This window comes from Drosophila montana, unplaced genomic scaffold, assembly GCF_035044405.1.
Source record: "Drosophila montana isolate Dmon_TW-CO22-7 unplaced genomic scaffold, ASM3504440v1 contig_3083_1, whole genome shotgun sequence".
Taxonomy (NCBI): Eukaryota; Metazoa; Arthropoda; class Insecta; order Diptera; family Drosophilidae; genus Drosophila; species Drosophila montana.
Genome location: NW_026997957.1, coordinates 265 through 22262, shown reverse-complemented (window position 1 = coordinate 22262; position 21998 = coordinate 265). Strand labels below are relative to the sequence as shown.

Below are 21998 nucleotides of genomic sequence, written 5' to 3'. Positions count from 1 at the left end.
GTTGGGCCTGGCTGCAGTTTCGAAACCGACTGCAGCAAATGCCCTAACTCGACTGCTGAGCGCCTCAAACAAAGAATTTGCGCCTAACCGCAAAATGCCGTGAAAAGAAAATTTCTTTTTAACGGATTCATATATGCATAAGTATCATTTTTTTTGGGGCTTAGCCGAAAGTGTTTGTGGAGCTCGTATGTTGGCCATTCGGTTGCGTGTGACGCCCAACTGTCCAGTTGGAGCGTGTCCAATGCATAAGCTATTTATTATTAACAATTGTTAAATCAGACCGGAACACTTTTCGTCCAACTAGTATATATGTATATATGTATTTAAGTGGGGTCTACCTGTATTTCTTATGTGTGTGCCTGTGTCTGTGCTGCCCACTGATGTTTCTTTTATTGTTTGTCTTACACTTCTCTCTCTATCTGCGGCAAGTGGCATTGTTAGCAGCTGTAACTCGACTTGGGCAGATTGGGACTGGGGCATTGGCAGATTGGGCCCGGTGGAAGGGGGGGGGGGGGGGGGTTGTCTCGAAGCGTGCCGTCGCCAATTCAATTTTTCATCTTTTCCATGGCACTTTTTGCCGCTTTCGAGTACGGTTAAATGTAATTTGTCTGAAATATGTGTTTTCTACCCTGTATCAATTTGAAGAAGGGTGTATTGATCAACTGTTTGTCACCGGCAGATGGAGGCCAGGTCTTTATGTCTGTCTGTCTATCTGTCAGTCTGTCTCTGTCATAATAGACATGTCAATATCAAAGACTCCAAGAGGTTCACCTACCAAATAATCAACTAAAGTTCTCATGTAATTTACGCAGATCTGGTTAATAAGGTTAATTTTTAAGATTAAAAGAGCTAGTTGGGATGAAGGATATTGTTAAGCATATAGAAAGGGTTTTTTTATAACTTTTCACAATCGAAAAAACTATTTATTTAGTATAGTCTGTGATATATGGTATATCTATTCAATTAATCTTAAAGTCCTTACTTCGATTGGACTATAAATACGGACGTTATTTAAGAATAGATTTATTTAGTGCGGGGCTCAGAAAAGTAGAAAAACATTTATAAGTTTACATGAATGCATATTACAACACTCAGAGCAGGTTACAGGGTATATTCTAACACTTATTTCAGAGAAATAGCCAATGACTAATTTAGTGATATCTGATAAATATGCCCCATACTAACAATTGAACTTAATATACAAAAGTTATTCCAGTACACATTCTTCTAGTGCGTAGCTGAGGCAAGTTCAAACAATTCAGTGCAGTTTACAGGGTATATTCAAGTCGAGCACCTACCCTCTTTCTTATTTTGATTTTTTCTTCAATGCACACACAACAATTTATGTGGTCACAATATTTTTATAGCATCGACTGCCAGCCTAACGAGCACTTGTTGTCTTTTAAGTGGTTCTTTCAAGCCAAAAAAAAGCTGGCAGCACTGGCAGTTTAATGCCAATGCTGCCCACACATAAGCGCAGCTCAAGAGGATTTGACTAAGCCCTGAATGTATTCGTATTTATATTTGTATTTATATTTGGCTGAAAGAAAGTTGAGCCCTATTAGCATATGTGCTCATACATATGTATGTATGTGTATGTAGGTAGCTTCAGTTAAGATTTAGATTAGTTGGTGGGCGTAACCACATGAGAGTTGTGGGAAGGGGGAAGGGAGACAGAGAACAATGGCGGGTCATGGGCAACTAACTGTTTGGGTCGGCAGATAAGCTGCTTCTGCGCAGCGCGAGAGTTGACCATTCGAGTGAAGGGGACGGGGGAGCGGTGAGCGATGATGTGACTTACCTCGTTTGCTTCTAATCTGTTCACACTTCTAGGCCAAAACGAAATCCAATTTGGAGCATATATGCGAGCGAAATGACACGAATTGGAATTGGGCCAATGCAGAGAATGTACTCAAAATGTCTACACACACACACACGCACGCGCACACACACACGTACAGACACTTTTCATCTATTTATTTTGAGCTTGTAAAAGTTGGCTTTCTTGCACTTTGCAGCGTCATCGAAGAACAAGAAACATAAATTGAGAAGATTAGCACAAAGCGAACGTGCAAAGTTACGGTTGCAATTGTTGTTGTTGTTGTTGTTTTTATTGTTGTTGTTGTGGATGCTGCAATAGGCCACAGCAGAGGCCAGCACCAGGCCGGGCCAGTCAGAGTCGTACTCGTTTTACCGTTAGAATGCAATCAGCGCGCGCTCGCGATGCTGTTAGCTGCCCCGAAGAGCGGAGCGGGTGCGAGCAGGAGCGGCCACTTTTCTAGCCAATAAAAAACTTGTTTCTCTCGAGAACGCACAGCACGACTTTATATATGTATGTATATAAATAACTATATATGTTTATATCGCGTAATCGCGTCTGCGACACGTAACAGAGCCTGGGTGAAGGTGTAGAAATTCTGAAGCAGAAGCAGCCAGTGTTACCCCAACTACTATAAGTGGCCAGTGTTACCAAAAATCGATTAGCAGAACCTTCGCCTTGAAGCTGCCAGTTCTTTGCTCTGCATTTGACGATTGCACTTTGTTAGACCTTAAGCATGGCTAGCAAAGCCATCGTTCGTTTTAGCCAAGCTAAAGCAGAGTTTATCTCGATTAAGTCAAGACCCGCTGCGATTCGCACGTCTGTTTCGATGAAAAGTCACGCACTGACTGTGCCAGAGCCGAGACCGGGCAACCGTAAACTTGGCTTCAACGCGCGTTGACAGTTAGCTCGGCTCTCTTTCGCTCTCTCTCTCCCTCTCTCTCACTTTCTTAACTCGTTTAAGACGCGCTCTCTCTGCGCTTCTCTCTTCGCTCAGCACGTATAAGACTCTGCTTAAACGAGTATAAGAGCTGCCAATTATGCGCCTAAAGCGAAGTTTGACCAACACGATTTTTAGCTTTTCATAATTTTAACGTTTTTATTTAAAAAAAAAATCAATATCCAGTTTAGAAGCAGTCATCGATGGAGGGCAGAGCACCGTCACAGTAGTGCCAGGTGGACCAGGCGGACCAGCCCTGCTGGCTGAGCACCTTCTGGGCGCAGCGGACGGAGTTGTTGATGTCATCAGTCAACAGGGCGTTGCAGCTCAAGGCGCACTCGTTGTAGGAGAAGCGACCGTTGGGAGGCTGGCACCAGTACAAGTCGTTGATCTGGAAGATGCCGTAGTCGTTGGAGCCGTCCGAGTTCTCGGGACCGACCACACCGGTGCGGAAGGAGCTCTCGTGCTCGGCAATGCACGTCCATTTGTTGAGCTGGTCACGAGGAACGCCCAAGTCGGACATCTCGCGGGCCAGGGAGCAACGGTCCATGGTGCGACCGAAAGCGGGGGCGGCAAAAGCGGCCAGAGCAACCAAAACAATAAAAGCCTTCATGATTAAACCTCAGTAGACTGATGTCCAACTGCTGAAACGCTTTCCCTTTTATAGGCTGGCATTATCTTATCCCAGCTATTGCTATCTGAAGTGCGTAATATTATACACAGTTTTGTCGGATATCTATTTTATTATTGACAGGCAGCTTTTTAATGCCAATTTTAACTAGATAATCGATGGGCATTTGGTTTGGAAAAAAGAGAAGCCAGTTGTAAGTTCCCCTATAACTAAATAGGCGCCAAGGAAGTTAAGGTTATATGATCTCTATGCTCAGGCTCCTGATATATCTTTGAAATTGGGAATGATTGAAAAGGTAGCTATAATTATTTATTAAGTAATTTTGTTAGTAGGGAAAACTAGATGCCTTTCCTTGAAATGGGTATTCCTAAAGTATTGCATACTTTCTGCCTTCCAATCAATTTCCTATCAATATTATTTTAAAATTAAATATAATAATATGATATAAAAGTTCTGCACTCGTATTATCAGCTACACACAGGAAATATTATTTTAAATTTCAAACCCATTGAAAGTTGATTATATTAAAAGAATGCTTTCAATTTTCCTATCTGGAATTCGAAAATACGCAAAGTACTCTAGATAACTGCGCATTAGAGATTATATGTTTCTTATAAAAGCGAAAGCGTTTTGGCAGTTGGACATTAGTTTTCTGAACTTTTAACATGAAGGCTTTCATTGTTTTGGTTGCTCTGGCCGCTTTTGCCGCCCCCGCTCTGGGTCGCACCATGGACCGTTGCTCCCTGGCCCGCGAGATGTCCGACTTGGGCGTTCCTCGTGACCAGCTGGACAAGTGGACGTGCATTGCCCAGCACGAGAGCGACTATCGCACCGGCGTGGTCGGTCCCGAGAACTCGGACGGCTCCAACGACTACGGCATCTTCCAGATCAACGACTTGTACTGGTGCCAGCCTCCCAACGGTCGCTTCTCCTACAACGAGTGCGCCTTGAGCTGCAACGCCCTGTTGACCGACGACATCAACAACTCCGTCCGTTGCGCCCAGAAGGTGCTCAGCCAGCAGGGCTGGTCTGCATGGGCCACCTGGCACTTCTGTGACGGCTATCTGCCTTCCATCGATGACTGCTTCTAAGCTATTTACCTGGACAACGATAATCGCTAATAAATAAGTTTTTCAAAAAGTTTCTTTTTCTTTTACCGCATTTTGTTTCAAACCCAACTGTCAAGCAGTGTACTTTGGCAAGCAATGCATGTTGGCAAGCAGTGCCGGTGTGCCTGCCTGAAGCTAGGCAACACATATTTGTACTGCTTGGCTGACAAAAGCTGCTTGGCTGAGAAAAGCTGCTTGCTCTGTCAGCTGAGCTGCCGTTAATTTTGAATTGTGTATTTGCTTTAAGCTTACCTGTAGCACATGGATTTGCTGTGTTCGTAAATGGAGTCCAGCGAATATTCATCCGCATTGGAGCTGCAGGCATTGGTGCGCTTTTCCAAAGCATCCTCGTAGCAATAGCTGCAGCTGCAGCTGGAGTACTGGGAACAATAGGAGGAGGCGTCCATGTCTGTGATGCCAATGGAGCACTCCTCATCCGCCTGCGTCTGTCTACGCTGCGTTGGCACGGGCGTGACTTTCTGTGGCGCTGAGCGACTGCATGGAAATAAAGTAAAATTGGATAAGCAGGCAATGGAGGGGGTTAGCGATAACTACCTCTTGGTGCGTGTGTCCATGGTGTCCATGACCACGTTCCAGGTGCGATGGATTAGATAGAGCAGAAACAGCATGCGTGACGTCTCGCCGCCGTTGGGCGTTCCATTGGCCTGGCCAGAGCCCAGACAGCTGCTGGAGCCCAACGGCTGCCGGCTATCAGCCGGCTCCTGCTGTGGATAACGCGCCGGCAGGGTCTTGGACCGATACTCATCCTGCAGACAATAGTCGCGCTTGTGCTGCTGATAACGCCGCCGTGTATTAAACTGAGAGTTGGCCTGCTGCCCGCTGCTGCCAGCTCCCGCTGCGATCCGATTGCCCATCACAATTGGCGCCAGTCAAACATTGCCTAATGGGACGGGGACATGAAATGTTAATAACCAGCCAAAGATTTGTCTACAAAGATTTGTGCGTGTGTGTGTGTGTGTGACCTAGTTCCTAACCAGTTCCCAGCTAAATGCGCAAAAGTGAAGTGAGTCGACCAACATCTGCGAATGGGCGTTGGAATTGGGTCAGCGGCGAGTTCTCGACATCTCGTCCGAAGACGCCAAGATTGAGGTCAACGTCGGACCAGCACATAGATGGCCACGATGGCAGCTCCTTGGCGATCTGTTCTCAATAGGATTGGGGAGCTGCCTCTGGCTAATTATGATCAACTATCTGTTGCGATTCTGATGGACTTGCGTGGACGTGGACCAGTTTGGTAATCTGCTTGGACATAAGCACATGGACATGGACATGGTCAGCATGATTAGATGCGTGCACGCAGAGAAAATTACTTCAACATTTTTCACTCGCATCAAGCGCAAATGTGATTTTGTGAGACACGAATTCTCATTTCAAGAACAATTTATAATAAAATACTTTTTTTATTCCCAATTTTCTATATTTCAAACTTTAATATAGACAAATTCCACACTAATGATATAGAAATTCTTAACTAAATAACTTGTTATTTTTGTCGCTAAATAATTTTTATATTAGGGAATTTTGAGGAATATCACTTGGGATAATATTCCTCGAAATTCGCTAATATAAAAATTAAATATTATGCTCAATTTAATAGACATTGCATTTTCATAGAGAATGTTCTATGCTTATGTAATTATAACCTTAACCCATAGAAAATGTTTTGTGTAAATATATGTAACAGGCATTAGGAAGCATCTTTAACCACATAACGTATATTTATATTCATGATCAACATCAATATTCGAGCCGATCTAGCCAGAATCTCAGAACCTATAAAAGCTAAAGACTTAAAATTTTAAACAATGGTCTCCCTAGTTCCAACGCAGCACTAGTTTGTTTCCGATAATCGATAACTGGTCTATCGATATCGAAAACAATTTTTTTGAGCAAATCTTTTTGGTCTTAAGAGCTAGAGTCAACAAATTTCCGATAATCGATAATCGTTTCCAATAATCAATAACTGGTCTATCGATATCGAAAACCAACTTTTTGAGCAAATCTTTTGGGTCTTAAGAGCTAGAGTCAACAAATTTGACATGTAGCTTCTAGAAAACAAAATACAGATCAAGTTTCTTTTATTTTATGGCTATCGCCGCCATCTGCCCCATAGTCATAAATCAAATAATTAAATCAATTGAAACTATCCATCAATTTAGGCCACAATTGTTATGCTGATGTGCTTTTTGTAAATACACGAATATTCAATGGTACAAAGGCGGACAATTTTTTTAAAGATCGGTTGAGAAACAAACAAGTTATTAAAGAAAACTTGATTTTATAATTGCAGCAAGACCAAAGCAAAAGCAATTCTGTAAAAAATGTGAACACATATCTGCAGAGGGAAATAACTTGCATTTATTTATTTCGCGAGTATATGACTATACTCATTAAGGGTATTCCCTTGTTAGCTCCTTATGCTTGGATCGTTTTTAATTAAAAAAAAAAAAACACTATCCAGTTTAGAAGCAGTCATCGATGGAGGGCAGAGCACCGTTACAGAACCGCCAGGTGGTCCAGGCGCACCAGCTATTGCTCGATTCTTCGAGCACCGTTTGGGCGCATCTGACGGAATTGACAATGCTATCATGCAAGAGGTCGTCGCAGTCGATGTCGCAACCGTTGGAGGAGAGGCGACCGTCGGATGGCTGGCACCAAAAGAGATCGTTGATCTGGAAGATGCCGTAGTCGTAGGAGCCATTCCTGTTCTGAGGACCAACCACGTGCGTGCGATAGGAGCTCTCGTGCTCGGCAATGCAGGTCCACTTGCTCAGCTGGTCACGAGGAACGCCCAAGTCGGACATCTCGCGGGCCAGGGAGCAACGGTCCATGGTGCGACCCAGAGCGAGGGCGGCTAACGCCAGAGCGACCAAAACAATTAAAGCCTTCATAATTTAGACTAAGCAAACTAAAGAAAGTGCTTCAAACTTTATTGGAAAAATTCGACGGCGCCGTTATATACAGTAATAACAAAATAGAAAGCTCTCTTATCGAATCGATTAGATTTCCGTGCGTGCGATCATCGCTAAAAGTAAATGTCCAAACATGCATTCACATTTATTTCACTAAATAGATATAAGAATATATTTGCAATTGCGATTGCTTTGTATGCTCTCTCGCTCTCTTTCTGTGTGCGTGTGTGTGTGTTGTTTCTTTATGTGCGTCTATTTGTTGGTGTGGCGGTGAGCTTTGAGGCGATGGCAAGCCATTCGATCACTTGAAGGCAGTTGCGGGTTCGATGCCGGCTGAGGGAACTTCATTTATTTTGATAAACGCTCTTTTTTCTTTATGAATGCTAGTTTATTCCTTTGAGAGAAGACAGTTCAGGGTATACCCTAGTCTTATTTTACTTAAGTCAAGTGCAAAAGATCTTAAAATGCAGCATTTGTGTTAGAATTTCTTATTTTAAGATACAATTTCTTTTCCTGCAATCTTTTTCCCAAACAAACAAAAAAAATTTTTTTTTTAATTTAATGCTTATTCTGTATAATAAATAATGATATATTTAAATTCTTTTAATAAGTATTTATCACTCAATCCAAATTTTATAAATTTGAGTTCGAACTAAGTTTTTCTCTGAGTGTATTGACTGTCACAGAAGACGGCCCAGCTAATGGGGGCATAGATTTAATAAGTAGACAGCTGATATGGGCCAGAAGCAGGTCAATCCGCAGCTTAGGTCAACAATTCATCAAATTGACACTACGCACAAATTTGTCCGCTCTATTTAGAGGTTCTCTATGGGAACCTTATCATCGACTGGTGCCAAACGTGACCGCTAAATGACTCTCCAGGTCCTATCTGCGGCTGCACTATCTCGGACGGGAGGTAAACCGCGAAAGTGTGTGCAAACAGGGCTTATCAGTGCGTTGCCGCTAATATACAGTGTGTACAGTGAAAGCTCTGCCAACGGACAAGCAACTGTTGTCAGTGTAAACAAGAGGGAAGGCTAGCTTTGGCACGACGAAATTTAAATACTCTCTCTAATTGCTGCGTTTGCTCGAGATAAAGATGAAAAGCAGAAAAGTTGTTTAGGGGAAAAAAATTAAAGATTCTGGAAAATTTGTATGAGATTTTGTATTTTTCGACCAATAACCAACTTTTCCAGAATTGTTAACTATCTTAATTAATAAACAAAAAAACTGGAACTGAAGCTGTTCGCTTTAAAGTTAGTTAAGTTATGTGCACCTAAATATAGAGCGGCGCCTGCTGCATGGTCTGGTACAGTAAATACTCATGAATGAAAGATTTATCACGGAACATTCTTTGCTAATTGTATTCCATTAAGAAATCGAGCAATTTCTAAACGAAATGCCGCATAATGGCAAATATACATTAGTCGCACATAATCTTTAGATCTTATTTTATAGATCTACACGCAAAGTCTGTCGAATATGTAAATTAGAATGCAGAAGCCAACAGATGGGAGAGGGGTGACGGGAGAGGGGAGAGGGGAGTTGCGGGAAAACATTTCAGACACAACTTTAAAGAGCGACCGGTTTCTGTTTTTTTTTTCGAAGTGACAAAGTGTAAAGAAGGGGAAAGTTATCAGGCGCATGGAAAATTTTGGTAGGGTATGTTGCTCTAAAAACAAACAACTTGCGTAGGTACAATAAAAAAAATAAATAATTAAATATGCATGTCGGACTAAAATTGAGTTCAAATGAGCTGGAACCAAGTAATAGCTAAATTTCTAATAAGAACGAGCTGCTGAAAATGAGAATATGTTTAACCAAGTATACAAAAACTCTTAAGAGAAGATACAAGTATGTTGAAACAAGACAAATTCTTGAGAACTCAAATAGAGAAGCAGAAATCTTCTTTTTCATTCGAAACTCTCGAGAACTCAAAAAGAGTAGCAGAAATCTTTACTTAAGTTCGAAACTGGAACTGGAACACAACTAGGGAATTTCATAATGATATATTAAGATTCTCAAGTTTCAAATACATTTTAAAAAACTTTAAGTATCAAATGAGGCCAAAATTCGTACAATTTTCCCTGAGCGTAGTTCTAATAAATCGAGTTACCACTGTACTTAGCCCATATATGCCATAAATCTGTGAGACAAGACATGTACTTAAGGCGTTGCCTTTAGTGAAAAGGAATTGAGGTGCTAATTAAACATGTTTATTTTTTAGCGGAAAAACTGGAATATCATCAAAACCGCATATCTTATCGCCCCGGCGGGGGTCACCCTGTATGCGAGCGGGCAATGTTAACTATAGGACAAGCCAACCCAAATGCGAACAGCTCGTCAGCTCCGCTCCACAGTCGCGTTCGGAACAATCGTCGATCGAGTCGCAAGTTTCAGGGCGAAGCAAATCAAACAAAATTCGTGATTGGAAGACGAAGGAAAGATGAGCCAAAGCCAGAGCCAGAGTCAGAGCCAGCTAAATACGGCGCAGTTGGTCTTCGAGGAGAAGCCGCTGCATGTGCCAACGCTGGAGGAGCTGCAGCAGGGTAAGCGGAGCTACTGCAGCAGTAGAATGTAGCAGTGGCAGTCGCAGTGGCAGTCGCAGTAGCAGTAGAATGTAGCAGTAGCAGTAGAAGTCGCAGCAGCATAGCAAATGACCTTCACAAACTGTGCCGAACTTTCCATAGCCGGTTTTTGTTTTTGAGGCCGTTCTCTTGGCGTGTTCTTGTGCTTTAATGGAGGGCATATGGAAATTTCCATAAGAAATGTAACACATACTAGAAACAGACTATCCATAAAGCATATAACATATATTCTTGATCAGTATCAAAGTCGAGATGCCTATTTATATAGAAACTAGGCTGTCTGTGTAAAAGCTGTCTTGATGAAACTAGGCAGAGATGAGCTTCTTTTTCTTTCTTCTTTTTTCTATTTATTACTATATAGTAAAGGTGTCTTGAGAACTGGGAAATAAAATCTTATATACTTTTCGAAATATCTTGAACAAACTCACCAATTGAGCTAAAATTGTATATGCAAAGTATATAGGAACATTCATATTGGAACATTCAGTCTTTGTATAGAAAAGCTCTTACTTTTATTTATTTTAATCAAGCACAGTTACGCGATATACTCTTTATATACAGCTTATAAATCTGTGCAGCAGCGGAATATGTATATCATATAGTTGACATTGAAATAATGGGTAGATAGAATTTTAATAAAAAATACAGTCTTATTTTCTTAAATCTTATCTAATTAGGGGAAAATTTCATCATTTATTCAAAAAGTTCTCATAGCATAGATCGGTTATATATCATCTATATCATATACTTTATGTCACATGGCTATATGGGAGCTTCTATATCATATAGCTTGCATCGGAAAAATCGATAGAAGATAGAATTCTGATAAAAAAATCTTATCTAAGCTCAGGAATTCATAGCTTCACACTATTAGGGAAAAATGTAATCAACTATATCAAAAAGATTCCATAGAATAGATCGGCTTTATTTCTATATCATATACCTGTATATCACATAGCTTCGATCGGATCATAAGTTTGCAAATTATATTATTTGCTATGCATATCTCTGCCAAAGGGCATTCAATCTTCGGCTCTGCGAAGAAAACTGTTTTTTTTTTGTTCATTCTGAGCACAATAAGAAATGTGACTGGCAGCTGGAGAGCTTTTGTGCAGCTTTTGGCGTTGTCTTGATTGAGGGCGAGATAAAGCTTATTCATTGTATTCTTTCTCTCTCTCTCTCTCTCTCTCCCTCTCTTGGTCAGTTATACAGGGTGCGCTGCGTAAAAACTTTGCAACAGCCAGCGTGCAGGTGGGCGCCTGCCCCGATCTGACAGCTCCAACATACGGCCTGGTGGAGTCGGGACTGGGCGGCAGGGCGACGCTGCTGGAGGTGGGCGGACCGCCGTATCTGCTGCCGCTGGTGCAGCGCGAGAAGCTGTATAACATCAAGGAGATCGCGCGCAGAATACAGGGTGCCGGCAAGATATTCGCCGTGGGCGCCGGCGCTGGACCCTATCCCATACGCAGCTCCAACTGCGAGGGCATCTACAATCTGTCCGTTAGCGCGTCGGACGAGCTGACCAACGGCAGCTACACGGCGACGGTGCGCGGCGAGCAGGAGGAGTGCGTCCTGGAGCGGATACCCAGCACGGAGGCGCGCTGTGCCCTGCTCCTCAATCTGTATCTGAGCCGCGGCGAGGCGGGACCCGTGCTGAAGATCAGCGCCAAGCAGCGCAAGGGCGAGCTGAACTTCATCGAGTGCATACGCAAGGGCCTGGAGGAGCACTACGGGGATCGGGTAGTGGGCCTGGGCGGCATATTCGTGATCAAAAAGGGCGCCGTCCATCAGCACGTGATGCGCGACTTCAGCAAGACGCCCATCCACACGGACGAGCAGGTCAACGAGTGGCTCAAGTTCTACGACATGCCCGCCCAGCTGAACGCCCTCGGCACTCTGGTCACCAAGGAGCACGATCTCGATCTCCGGCTCCAGCACTTCCACTCCTTCTCCTTCAGCAACTGGGGCGGACACTATCACTACGACACCACGCCCGACACCGTCGAGTACGAGGCGTATCTAAATGTGGCCGAGCGCGTGGTCCGTGTGGACAAGCCCCTGGACACGCACAAGGTGGGCAGGGATTAGCCCAAACGGTAAGGGTATGCCCCCAACTATTAATATTCTATAGCATAAGCAAAATAAATCCAATAGATAATTGAATAAATAAATCAATTTATGTAATCAAATAAATATTGTTCAAAGAGCTGTAAATGTTATCATAATTGTCTTTCAAAAATTCGATAAAATTTCAACTTTAAAATTTAAGCTTTTAGAAAACAATTATATTTGAAGAATTCATTGTATTAAGAGTATTTTGAGAATATATTAAGGGTCAAGTAAAAGTTCTTGAGAAGCAAAGAAACGAAAGAGACGAAAACTTTAACAAACTCCAAAAATTTCTTATGCAATCCATAAAAATATTAAATAGTTTTGGATTATGGAAGCTTGTTCTATAAATAATGCTAATTCTATTTTCTCTATAATATCGACACCTTCTGCCGATTTTTTTCCTCTTCATTTTATATAAGACATCTAATCTTTTTGTCTTATGGGATTGTGGGCATTGTATTATTGAAGAAATTACACTAAGGGCATTCCCCTTATATTTTCGGCACCTTTTTCCCCAATTATATAATTATATATCAATATGTTACAAATTACCGTAAGGGTATTCCCCTTGTCCCCTTACATTGTCGCATAAATCTTGCAATTTTTTCCACCCAATTATATTGACATCTAGTCTACTTGACTTATGAGAAAAATAAACTACACTAGGGGTATTCCCCTTATTTTGGCGACTGTTTTCTCGCTCGTTTTCCACTAGGAATATTAATATATTATCTCATTTCTTGGCAATCTATGTGACATGCAGCATAATCCTTGCCCATTAAGCGACATTAAGGGTATTCCGCTTACACCAAATACTCATTAGTATTTATATAAACGAAATCAAAAATGAACGCTTGTAAATATTTTCTATTTTTGGCAGCTTGTTAAGCTGTCCATTAACGATATTTAGACATATGGCAAAGCAGCCAACGAGGGTCCATTATGGGTTTATGTAATTGCCAGACAAATGGCCGGCTCAACTTTCTATCAATCAGAGGAGAGCCGAAGTGAGCTCCACTTCTAAAAAGAAGTGGAAGAAGAAGAAAGCATACGCTTTTGGGGTTCTGGTTTTATAGCTCCGTTGGCCGCACTAATGAGAGCTTCGAGATACGGCAAAGTAGCTAAGCAGGCCGTAAATAATGCAACAAGCATGCAGCTATATCTATCTGAACAAGCATTTCTTTTGTTTTTATTTTTGTTACTATTTTTTCTCTTTCTCTCTCTCTCGCTCTCTCTTGCTGTTTTTTGCATCGCTGGCCATTAATTATTTAATAGCTCTGATGCCAGGCCCGGTGCGAATCGTGCCGACCACAGCTATTAAGTTGTTTCGGGCGAATTTCTCATATCGAAACTGGATTCGCGCTATCTTTAACATTATGATCAACAGCAATTAGCATTGACTGTAGTGACAGTCACAAATTACCGATCACATATGAACATATATATCCGAGATATTAGATACAGGTGTCGCAGCCAGCTTTGGCTGCTGTGAAGCCAGTTGCTGGTTCAAACCTTGGCTAGTTACATCTTTGAGGCATAACAATTTAGCTTGAACATGTTTACTTTGCCATGCATCATTTAAATGTCTTTTATATACACATGATTTGCACAGATTATGAATATATATCCAAGGCTTTATTCAGGTGTCGTAGCAAGCCTTGCCCGCTGTGAAGCCAGTTGCTGGTTCAAACCCATCTTTGAGGCATAAGAATTCAGTTTGTAATAAATTGAATATGTTCACTTTGCCATAAATCATTTAAATGTTTTTTATATACATACACAAGATTTGCACAGATTATGAATATTTAAATTTTAGAAGACCTCTCTTAAATCCCCTCAAAATTGTAAAAATTGTTTTAATGTTACAGCAATGTGCTTTGGTATTTGCACATATTTGCAAGCTATATTGAAGCGCTGAAAATTTCATAAAGATCGCACTATAAACCACAGAGTTAAGCAAGAATGTATTTCATATACTGTGGGGAATATGGAAGAGGAAGCATATCTAATGTGTAGTATGGTGCAAATGTCAAGAAGAAAGTTTGAATGTTTCTAAAGAAACCTAGACGCTGGGTTCAGGGTATCTTCTAGTCGGACAAGCCTGACTAAAGCACTCTTGCTATTTACCGAGAATACTTCATTTTTCTTATCAGAGTTTATTATGGTTTTCGAGTATCAACAAATCTTTTAAGCCAAAAAGGGCTTGTTTAATAATACATAAATATTTGAAGAAAAATTGTGCTTATATTTAAGATTTAGCTGTTTTTTTTTTTACCCTACAGTTAAAGCTTCTGATCGTATAAATAAACAAATGAATAAAGTCAAATTGAAGTCCGTTTGCTTTCCAAGCATTTTGCATGGAATAAATAAACTGTCCATTTGTCTAAGAAACTCACCCAAAGTTCGAACTCGTTCCATTCAGAATTATGTTGTTGGGCTTGATGTCTGCGTCTATAGCTATATCTCTTTCTCTGTCTCTTTCTCCGTCTCTTTCTCTTTCTCTGTCTCTATAACGTTTGTTCTGCGCGCTTCAGTTGAACGATTTAACGGACAGATTTCTAATATTTGCATTCAGATAGATGTTTGTTTATTATTTAAATTTTTGGGCCACATGCAAGGCAACAACAAGAACAACAAGAACAACAATAAGGGTCAACAAAAGAAGTGAAAAAAATACGTTTATCGAACCGGCTTTGAACCAATTTAATCTGCGATTGGCTTTTTATAAAGAAAAAGTAACGATTTATAAATATAGATGGGACGAGAGAAATGCAAATGCGATTTCGCTGACCACCAAAAAGAAAATCTAAACTATTGTTGTTGTTTAAGTTTGTTGTTGTTTTTATTGTTGTTATTTAAGTTGTTGTTGTTGCTGCTGTTTTCTAGTCGCTTGCACATTTATTCACATTTTAAACACACAATTAGCACTTTTTATTAGCTCGGCTCGGTTTTGATTGACTGCCTCTGCCCGTGGGACGCGCCCAGCTCGCGTTGCAGTTTCTTAAGTTGTTGTTGCTTTAAGTTGTTGTTGTTTAAAGTTGTTGTTGCTTAAGTTGTTGTTGTTGTTGTTGCTGTTGCAGCTGGAGCTGTGCTCGCGTTGACGTCTGTTCGGCTGAAGCTCACGCTGCAGACTGAATGAAGTTGGACTGAATGAGTAGCTTCTGCTCTTGTCTGCCACTTGTTGTTGTTTATGCCCTGTTCGGCAGGTGAAAAGGTGCGTATTAGTTACGACTCGGCTTGTCGGACAATAATTTGTAGCTGCAATATGATTGAAGACAGATAAATCTTCATAATCGCTCTCTTTTGCTCTTTCAGAGCTGCAGTCTACGAGCTGTTTTTGGTTTACATTTTATTTATTTTCACTCTGACTTAAGAAAATAATTTAGTTAGCTATATATAATAAATTTAAAATTATAATTAAAATTAATCTTCCATCAATAAGGATTAAGTTCTTACATCTTTCTGGCACCTTTCAGAGAGTCGCGACATCTAATCTAGTTTTAGATCAGATTTATGCACCATTCGATAGATCTCGAACTTCAAATTACAGAATCCTTTCATAATTCCTGAAGACGCAATTTGAAAGCGTGTTAAAGTTTGAGAATCAACAGCCTAATAATCATCAAGGACTTTTGTTTTAAACTATTAAATGAGTTTAAGCAAAACCGTCTTAAAAATGAAATTTTTTATTTATTTATGGTTTATCACAAACCAAACCCAAAACCAAATCAATTTTCCCACAAACAGGCGAATAATTTATTATATTAAAAAAAATAATAAGTTTGAAAATCAGGCGCTTTTGATTTTTATTTGTAATCTGCCTTAGGACAATAAACACATTACTTAGAAAATAAGTTAAGATATAATTTAAGCTAACAGGATTGTTTGAGCTCCAATGAGTTCAAGCAATAAATATTACATTATAGTTTGTATTTACCTTATTTATGTGTTCCTACTATTGTCTAAGAGATCCAGAGCCAACTTATTTTTGTGATTTTGTAACCTACTCTTTTTAAGTTTTTTTTATATTTCAGATAAAGGAAGAAGACCCTTTGAGCCTGTTTCAACACACTCTGAACAGAGTATTGCGCAGTCGGTTGCGTTCGACTTCAATTTTTTTGACATTTTTTTTTGCTGTTGTTGCCTGACTTGCATTGTTGTTTGGTTGGCTGTGGGCAGGTTGTTGTTGTTGTTGTTTCTGTTTGTTGTTGTTGCTGTCGGCCGCCTTGTTTTGATTGAAATTGTCGCTTAATCTCAATTTGGACACATTTGTTGAGAGCTACATGAAATTTGGCATGACTAAACAGCGTCAAGTGCGTTAAACAATGCGGCCCGGGCCAGCTGCAAAAGTTTCCAATTCCCAACCAGTTCCCACTGCATAACTTACGCCGTCCACGGCCAATGCCAATGTCAGGCACCAACAACAACTGCAACAACAACAACAACAACAGCCATGCTCCTGTTTGGCCACTGCCCAAAGGCAAAGTAAACCAGACCCCACGCCTCCCACCTCCCACCTCAGTCCCTCCTCGTACATTGAACCATGTAGGAAAATATCGTTATCAAGGCAGGCTCTCTGCCCATATTTTAATTGAAATTGCATAATGAGACTCAACGAAGTCTCTTCGGATGCCGGCTAAGTACGAAAACTCGTTTTATTGAAAGAAAATACATCGCGGAAAGCGATTTATTTTTAATTAATTCAAACTCAAATTCAAATTCACTTCGCCAAGGAGGCTGTGCATACGCTAATTGTACTCTGTTCATATAGTCAAATCGAGCATATTTATGTTCGCCTGGTTCCAATAACTATTCGTTGTTGACTTGAAAATAAATCTACTTGTCTGTGCCCCCGTTACAAAAGCTAACTAGGCGAGGCGGACAATATTATGTGGAAAGGTCTTCCATCTAGAGTTGTTAAAGCTAGACAGCTTATTACTGCTGGCCTCATTTAGGATTCATTATTTCTATCGTTTTAGTTTGAAATTCTCGTCAGGCCGTCTGCTGTGCCGAATCATCAAAACCACCACATGTTGTTTCGAATCACATCTGATCACAAAAACTGCTAAATATACCAGGCGAACATAAATGAGCAGCAGGTAGCTGCATTAAAAATAAATAAAAACTGTGGCATACTTTCGTGCGCGCAAATTTAATTGCTGCGAGTGCTGCCCAGCTACATTTAAAGGTTATCGGCGCTGGGTAGCACTAGGAAACTAATTATTGGGGCTGGGTAGCACTTGGAGTTGGCGCTGGGCATCACAGGACAACCGATTGGTGCTGGGTAGCACTTGAAACATTTATATTGCGCGAACGAAAGTATGCCACAGTTTTTTTATAATTTATTTGTAAAGCTACCTGCTGCTCATTTATGTTCGCCTGGTATTTCAGCAGTTTTTTTGATCAGGCATGGTTGCGATACGACTCGTGGTTTTTGATGATTCCGTCACAACAGCCGTCGCCTGCGAGTGAGTGATTTGCCTTGAGAGGACTCGCCGGAGGTAGGGCAAGAACAAGTTTTGCGATAATTGTATCCATACAGATTTAGTTTTCTAACTTTAAATGACTATAAATCGGGTAAATTAGGTCGTATATTGGAATGATATAGCTTCTTGAATTAATCCGGATACCAATTGTCGATTGGCCCTCAAATCGGCATCACAATTTTTGTCAAAATGGGCGTGTAGTTTCTTCAGGATTGTCGTTAACATAAACTGGCCTGATACAGCGGTTCTTTTGCGCAAAACGTTTTTAATTTTAAAAATATTTCTCAGTTTAAATAGTAACAAGAAACTAGGGTCTGGCTATTTAAAATAAATTGAAAGTCTCATCGTACATGTGATTCTTTGGAATGGCATTCGATGCCAACAAGGAAATTAAGTTATAAAATTATACAATGCGTTCGAAATAATTGTTTGTTACTCGATAATCATAATTTAAGCGACCACTTTAACATAGAGATTTACTATTATGCATAATAATCGCAACGGGGAAAAGAAATGCAGTTGTCTTAGGGTGGCCCTCGACGAGCTGTATAAAAATGCAGGCAGACGCGTCTCTCTCGGTGGATGTCGTTCCGGCTATTACCGTTGTGGTCGTTGCCGAATCGCGTCTTCATAAACAGGTCATCTACTGGTAGCGGGACAGCTTGGGTAGTGGGGCAAAGGCAGATGTTGCAATTATTGGCGCCTGCAGCACTTGCGAGCTAAAAGAAAGGAGAGACGTGAGCGCAGATTCCATATTATATAGAACAGATAGTTTGTTTACTTACCGCCAGAAGAGGGAGCTGCCGCGCTTAAGTTCTCTGCGCGACTGCAAGTCGTTCCAACAGTCTACCCAATTGCTATACTGTGGCATTATTGGCGGCTGGCCGGCCATCAGGCGCGAGCCGCTAATTGCGGAGCATGTGGAAACCACTTGCAGTGGATATAGCAGACTAGAGAACATAAACTGGGTAAATCCTGCATTATATTGCCTGGCCACTTTGTCCTTGATGAAGTATTTGTTGAGTATGAAAACAGTGGAGCTCGATAGCACAAGGCAGGCCACGTCGCACAGCAGCTTGGGGATCAGGCCGGAAAAGAAACCTCGTATGCCTTCGGTCTTCCAAATTTCGGCAATGGAGCCCAAAATGGAATTATATAACGTCTCACGACCCACAAACTGTGCCATCATCCGCAACGAAATCACATGGAACGGATGCGAGACAACGATTCCGCTAACCGTCAACACAATGTCGCGCTTCAGATTGTACTTGAATTGCACATAGCTGGCGGGCAGAGAAATGAATTAGTTCAGGAATTGGGATGCCAAATGGCCTACAACTCACTTCTCCTCCTCGGTCAGCTCCGACTCATCCTTGTCCTCCTTATGAGCAAGGTCCAGCTTTTCGGCAACGCGCTCACTCACAACCATGCTCAGAATGGAACCAGCTAATTTGGGTGCCAGACCGCGATAACAGCCATAGAAGCCATCGATTCTTTTGATATGACCAGCTATGTGACAGCAGCAAGGGCAGAGATCGAAGTGCGATTTTAATGCCGGCCGGTGGCGGAAATGTGTGTTATGCGGTGTACTTACCGTACTGGAAAATGTTTGGCAGGACCATAATTGGTCTGCCTAGCATTGACTTGCCCGGTCTCGCGGCTATTGGCTCATATCCAATCTGTATCAGTGCCTTTGAGTATTCAAATGGATGCAGTGCAGCGCTAACGCCAAGGCGCAAGCCGAACCGAATCCAGCTATTGACCTCGGTCTCCTCATTTCTGGTGTAATCAGCGAAATTGGCCATGTTTCGTAATGCAACCGTTAACCTGATCCTGATGGAAAATTTGAACAATTGTGCTGTGCGAGTGTAAAAATATTAACCGGTCGGCCGAATTGTTTGCACGTCTGCCCTTTTTTTTCGCTTTAATTCAGGTTACAAAACTTTGACAAGGCATGTATCGATATTTACAATATGTTCAAATGCGATGATGAATGTCAAGTGAATAATCGACTAGTCGATTTGCTTCTATGACAACAGTTGCGTAACTGATGCCTATCGAACCACCACTACGCACACTACTGTTGTAGAACATATGGTCAGTGCTGGTGGTGTGTACAGAACGATTAATCGATATCAAAACATATGTTTTCCGCCTTTTTGATTGGTGCGCCGTGTGGGTGTAGGTGTATAATGCGTAGGTACTTGCTCAACATTTCCTACATTGGCACGAATTTTCGGTAAGTAAATAAAAATAAGAAAAAAAAAATGTATGCCATTAAAATGTACTTTTAGTGGTATTCAGAAGACTGTTAACAAGTTGGAGGAAGCGCGTCTAGATACAAATTCAGTTCAGGGCTGCTTGGAGTTGGCATTGCGCGTTTTTCGTCCTAAAAACGAAATCCAAACTGTGCTGTCCAGTCGGTAGGTACTTTAAATATATGTTTTATAAATAGCAGCCATAACTGTGGTCATTTTCCAGCACAGATGCCGGCGTGCACGCCCTGCACTCGACAGTTCACGTCGATTTGAAACGCAGCGATGATAAATACTACGATACGACCACGTTGACAGGTGTACTCAATCGAACCCTGGACAAGCAGAACCTACCAATACGTGTGCTAAGTACCCAGCGCGTGCCAGACACTTTTCATTGCCGCTATCACGCCATCGGACGCACCTATTTATATCGAGTGGCCGTGGCCAAGAATGTGACACAGCCGAATACCAGCAGCAATCTTAAGAACAGAGGCTACGAAACTTTTGTGCCCGTTGAGGAGATAGACAGGTGTTACTTTTTGCAGTAAGCAACTATTTAGTAGTCATGTTGGTGCCATTTCTCATATTTCGACATTTCCAGAAACAATAGTTTCGATATAGAACGAGTGAACAATGCAGCGCGCATGTTCCTTGGCGTCCACGATTTTCGCACTTTTATGAGCGTCAGTCGACAGAAAAGTCCCAGTCGCGACCATCCCATGTTCACAGTGCGCAAAATCGATGAGATTAATATACGTCCTGGACAAAGCCTTGCACTGGGCCCAAACGCAACGTTGGCATCACAAATTTACGACTATTGGGACATAGAGATCAAGGCCAAGTCATTTCTGTACAAGCAGGTTCGACGCATTGTGGGCACGCTTCTGGCGCTGGCTAATGACCGCATAGACGAACGCTGCATCTATGAAATGCTAACGATCCCTTCCAAGCACAGCTGGGAGCCTCGTATACTGGTTGCGCCCGCCTGTGGTCTCTATCTGTGTCGTGTACACTACAACGATACGGTTTTCGAGCTTCCAGACGAGACTAGTCCTTAAACCAGTAGAAACCATGATATTGCTGTATGAGCTGCAGAAGCGTCTGGCCAATCTAAGGCCCACCACTACGATTGTGACCACACCCACCGGCGCTCGTTACATTGAACGGCGCAGATCCTCAACCGGTGACGACACAACGGCTAGCAGTCCAGAACAGCTGGAAGCACGCCAATATGGATTCGTTGTGGATACTAAACCCGACGCCGTTCCAGCATGCATTTTGAGCGAATTCCTTTATTTAGGCTCCCAGGACGCCGTTACTCCGGAAAACGTCTTAAAGTATAAATTAACGCACATATTAAGCGTTGGTATTGAAATACCCATCGTTGAGCTACCGCCAACGGTTAAGTGCAAGCATTTGCCATGCCTGGATCTGCCCGAAACGAATATACTGCAATATGTGCTGCCCGTTGCCATAAACTTCATAGAGGAGGCGTACGCCGTAAAGGGATGTGTGCTGGTACATTGCAATGCGGGCGTATCGCGCTCCGCTGCAGTTGTCATCGGTTATCTAATGCAGCGACGTGACATGTCCTTCGAGGAGGCCTACAATCTTGTAAAGTCGTGGCGACCATGCATTCAGCCAAACACCGGATTCATGCAGCAGTTGAAAAAATTTCATAACACATAGTTCAATAGTTGGTAATACTGTCAGTTAAAGCAATATTTGTTTAATTAATAACTTATTTGTGGTGTATGACTAGATTGACTTATAAGTCCCCCGAATTTCATAGTGGGTTCTTTAGATATCAAGTTTCTATAACTAAATTCAAATGGGGTAACGACATCATTTCTCACGATCTACTTCACCGTACTACAAACAAAGTTTTAATTTTCGTATCGACCTCGTTTTTGAGAAAAAACGTGATGTAACCCCTTGCCATTTTGTTGATTTTGGTCAAATTTTAGATTTTTATTTTGTCGATGCCAATCGATAGTACTGATCCTTACGAGTATTAAATGGTATAAAATTCCCAAATCGGACATTATTTGTCCGAGATATTCAAAAAAAACATCAAAAAAGGTTGACTTTGCAAACAAATCGGTTTTTGGTCAACCACTTT

General features: G+C 41.6%; 8 protein-coding genes across 8 annotated transcripts in view; 4 read left to right on the top strand and 4 right to left on the bottom strand.

Moving 5' to 3' along the window:
• The window catches only part of mwh (multiple wing hairs), a 29554-nt gene extending 24093 nt beyond the window's left edge, over positions 1-5461 (bottom strand). Inside the window, exons 1-2 of the mRNA XM_064685513.1 lie at positions 5055-5461; positions 4752-4994 (exon numbers count right to left, since the gene is read on the bottom strand). Coding sequence (XP_064541583.1) covers positions 4752-4994; positions 5055-5374 — 563 coding nt within the window. The 5' untranslated portion in view covers positions 5375-5461. The remainder of the gene's footprint in view (positions 1-4751; positions 4995-5054) is intronic.
• LOC135430742 (lysozyme A/C-like) lies at positions 2891-3395 on the bottom strand. The gene has a single exon (XM_064685518.1). It carries the CDS (start codon positions 3370-3372, stop codon positions 2947-2949), a length of 426 nt encoding a protein of 141 aa, XP_064541588.1. The 5' UTR covers positions 3373-3395; the 3' UTR covers positions 2891-2946.
• On the top strand, positions 4043-4530 carry LOC135430741 (lysozyme A/C-like). Its single transcript, XM_064685517.1, has one exon. The coding sequence runs from the start codon at positions 4056-4058 to the stop codon at positions 4479-4481; it is 426 nt and encodes a 141-aa protein (XP_064541587.1). The 5' UTR covers positions 4043-4055; the 3' UTR covers positions 4482-4530.
• A 1506-nt stretch (positions 5462-6967) lies between the features above and the next one.
• On the bottom strand, positions 6968-7429 carry LOC135430739 (lysozyme B-like). Its single transcript, XM_064685515.1, has one exon. It carries the CDS (start codon positions 7409-7411, stop codon positions 6983-6985), a length of 429 nt encoding a protein of 142 aa, XP_064541585.1. The 5' UTR covers positions 7412-7429; the 3' UTR covers positions 6968-6982.
• Positions 7430-9819: 2390 nt separating this feature from the next.
• Positions 9820-12226, top strand: LOC135430803 (ester hydrolase C11orf54 homolog). The gene is made up of 2 exons (XM_064685600.1): positions 9820-9981; positions 11225-12226. The coding sequence occupies exons 1-2, from the start codon at positions 9879-9881 to the stop codon at positions 12106-12108; spliced, it is 987 nt and encodes a 328-aa protein (XP_064541670.1). The 5' UTR covers positions 9820-9878; the 3' UTR covers positions 12109-12226.
• A 5817-nt stretch (positions 12227-18043) lies between these two features.
• On the bottom strand, positions 18044-19588 carry Mtch (Mitochondrial carrier homolog 1). The gene is made up of 4 exons (XM_064685570.1): positions 19213-19588; positions 18962-19127; positions 18404-18901; positions 18044-18337 (listed from the first exon to the last, which is right to left on the bottom strand). The coding sequence occupies exons 1-4, from the start codon at positions 19421-19423 to the stop codon at positions 18262-18264; spliced, it is 951 nt and encodes a 316-aa protein (XP_064541640.1). The 5' UTR covers positions 19424-19588; the 3' UTR covers positions 18044-18261.
• Positions 19589-19706: 118 nt separating this feature from the next.
• LOC135430779 (tRNA pseudouridine synthase-like 1) lies at positions 19707-21056 on the top strand. The gene is made up of 4 exons (XM_064685569.1): positions 19707-19857; positions 19913-20041; positions 20100-20420; positions 20478-21056. Exons 1-4 carry the CDS (start codon positions 19763-19765, stop codon positions 20932-20934), a joined length of 1002 nt encoding a protein of 333 aa, XP_064541639.1. The 5' UTR covers positions 19707-19762; the 3' UTR covers positions 20935-21056.
• On the top strand, positions 20948-21631 carry LOC135430781 (dual specificity protein phosphatase 19). Its single transcript, XM_064685571.1, has one exon. It carries the CDS (start codon positions 20948-20950, stop codon positions 21563-21565), a length of 618 nt encoding a protein of 205 aa, XP_064541641.1. The 3' UTR covers positions 21566-21631.
• Positions 21632-21998: the final 367 nt, after the last annotated feature.

Coding starts and splice junctions, on each gene's coding strand:
- Mtch (XM_064685570.1), bottom strand. CDS start 19,423: ATGGCCAATTTCGCTGATTACACCAGAAATGAGGAGACCGAGGTCAAT. Junction 19,128..19,212: donor GCCAAACATTTTCCAGTACG/GTAAGTACACCG, acceptor GCTGTCACATAG/CTGGTCATATCAAAAGAATC. Junction 18,902..18,961: donor GAGCTGACCGAGGAGGAGAA/GTGAGTTGTAGG, acceptor TCTGCCCGCCAG/CTATGTGCAATTCAAGTACA.
- LOC135430803 (XM_064685600.1), top strand. CDS start 9,879: ATGAGCCAAAGCCAGAGCCAGAGTCAGAGCCAGCTAAATACGGCGCAG. Junction 9,982..11,224: donor GCTGGAGGAGCTGCAGCAGG/GTAAGCGGAGCT, acceptor TCTCTTGGTCAG/TTATACAGGGTGCGCTGCGT.
- LOC135430739 (XM_064685515.1), bottom strand. CDS start 7,411: ATGAAGGCTTTAATTGTTTTGGTCGCTCTGGCGTTAGCCGCCCTCGCT.
- LOC135430741 (XM_064685517.1), top strand. CDS start 4,056: ATGAAGGCTTTCATTGTTTTGGTTGCTCTGGCCGCTTTTGCCGCCCCC.
- LOC135430742 (XM_064685518.1), bottom strand. CDS start 3,372: ATGAAGGCTTTTATTGTTTTGGTTGCTCTGGCCGCTTTTGCCGCCCCC.
- LOC135430779 (XM_064685569.1), top strand. CDS start 19,763: ATGTTTTCCGCCTTTTTGATTGGTGCGCCGTGTGGGTGTAGGTGTATA. Junction 19,858..19,912: donor TACATTGGCACGAATTTTCG/GTAAGTAAATAA, acceptor ATGTACTTTTAG/TGGTATTCAGAAGACTGTTA. Junction 20,421..20,477: donor GACAGGTGTTACTTTTTGCA/GTAAGCAACTAT, acceptor CGACATTTCCAG/AAACAATAGTTTCGATATAG.
- LOC135430781 (XM_064685571.1), top strand. CDS start 20,948: ATGATATTGCTGTATGAGCTGCAGAAGCGTCTGGCCAATCTAAGGCCC.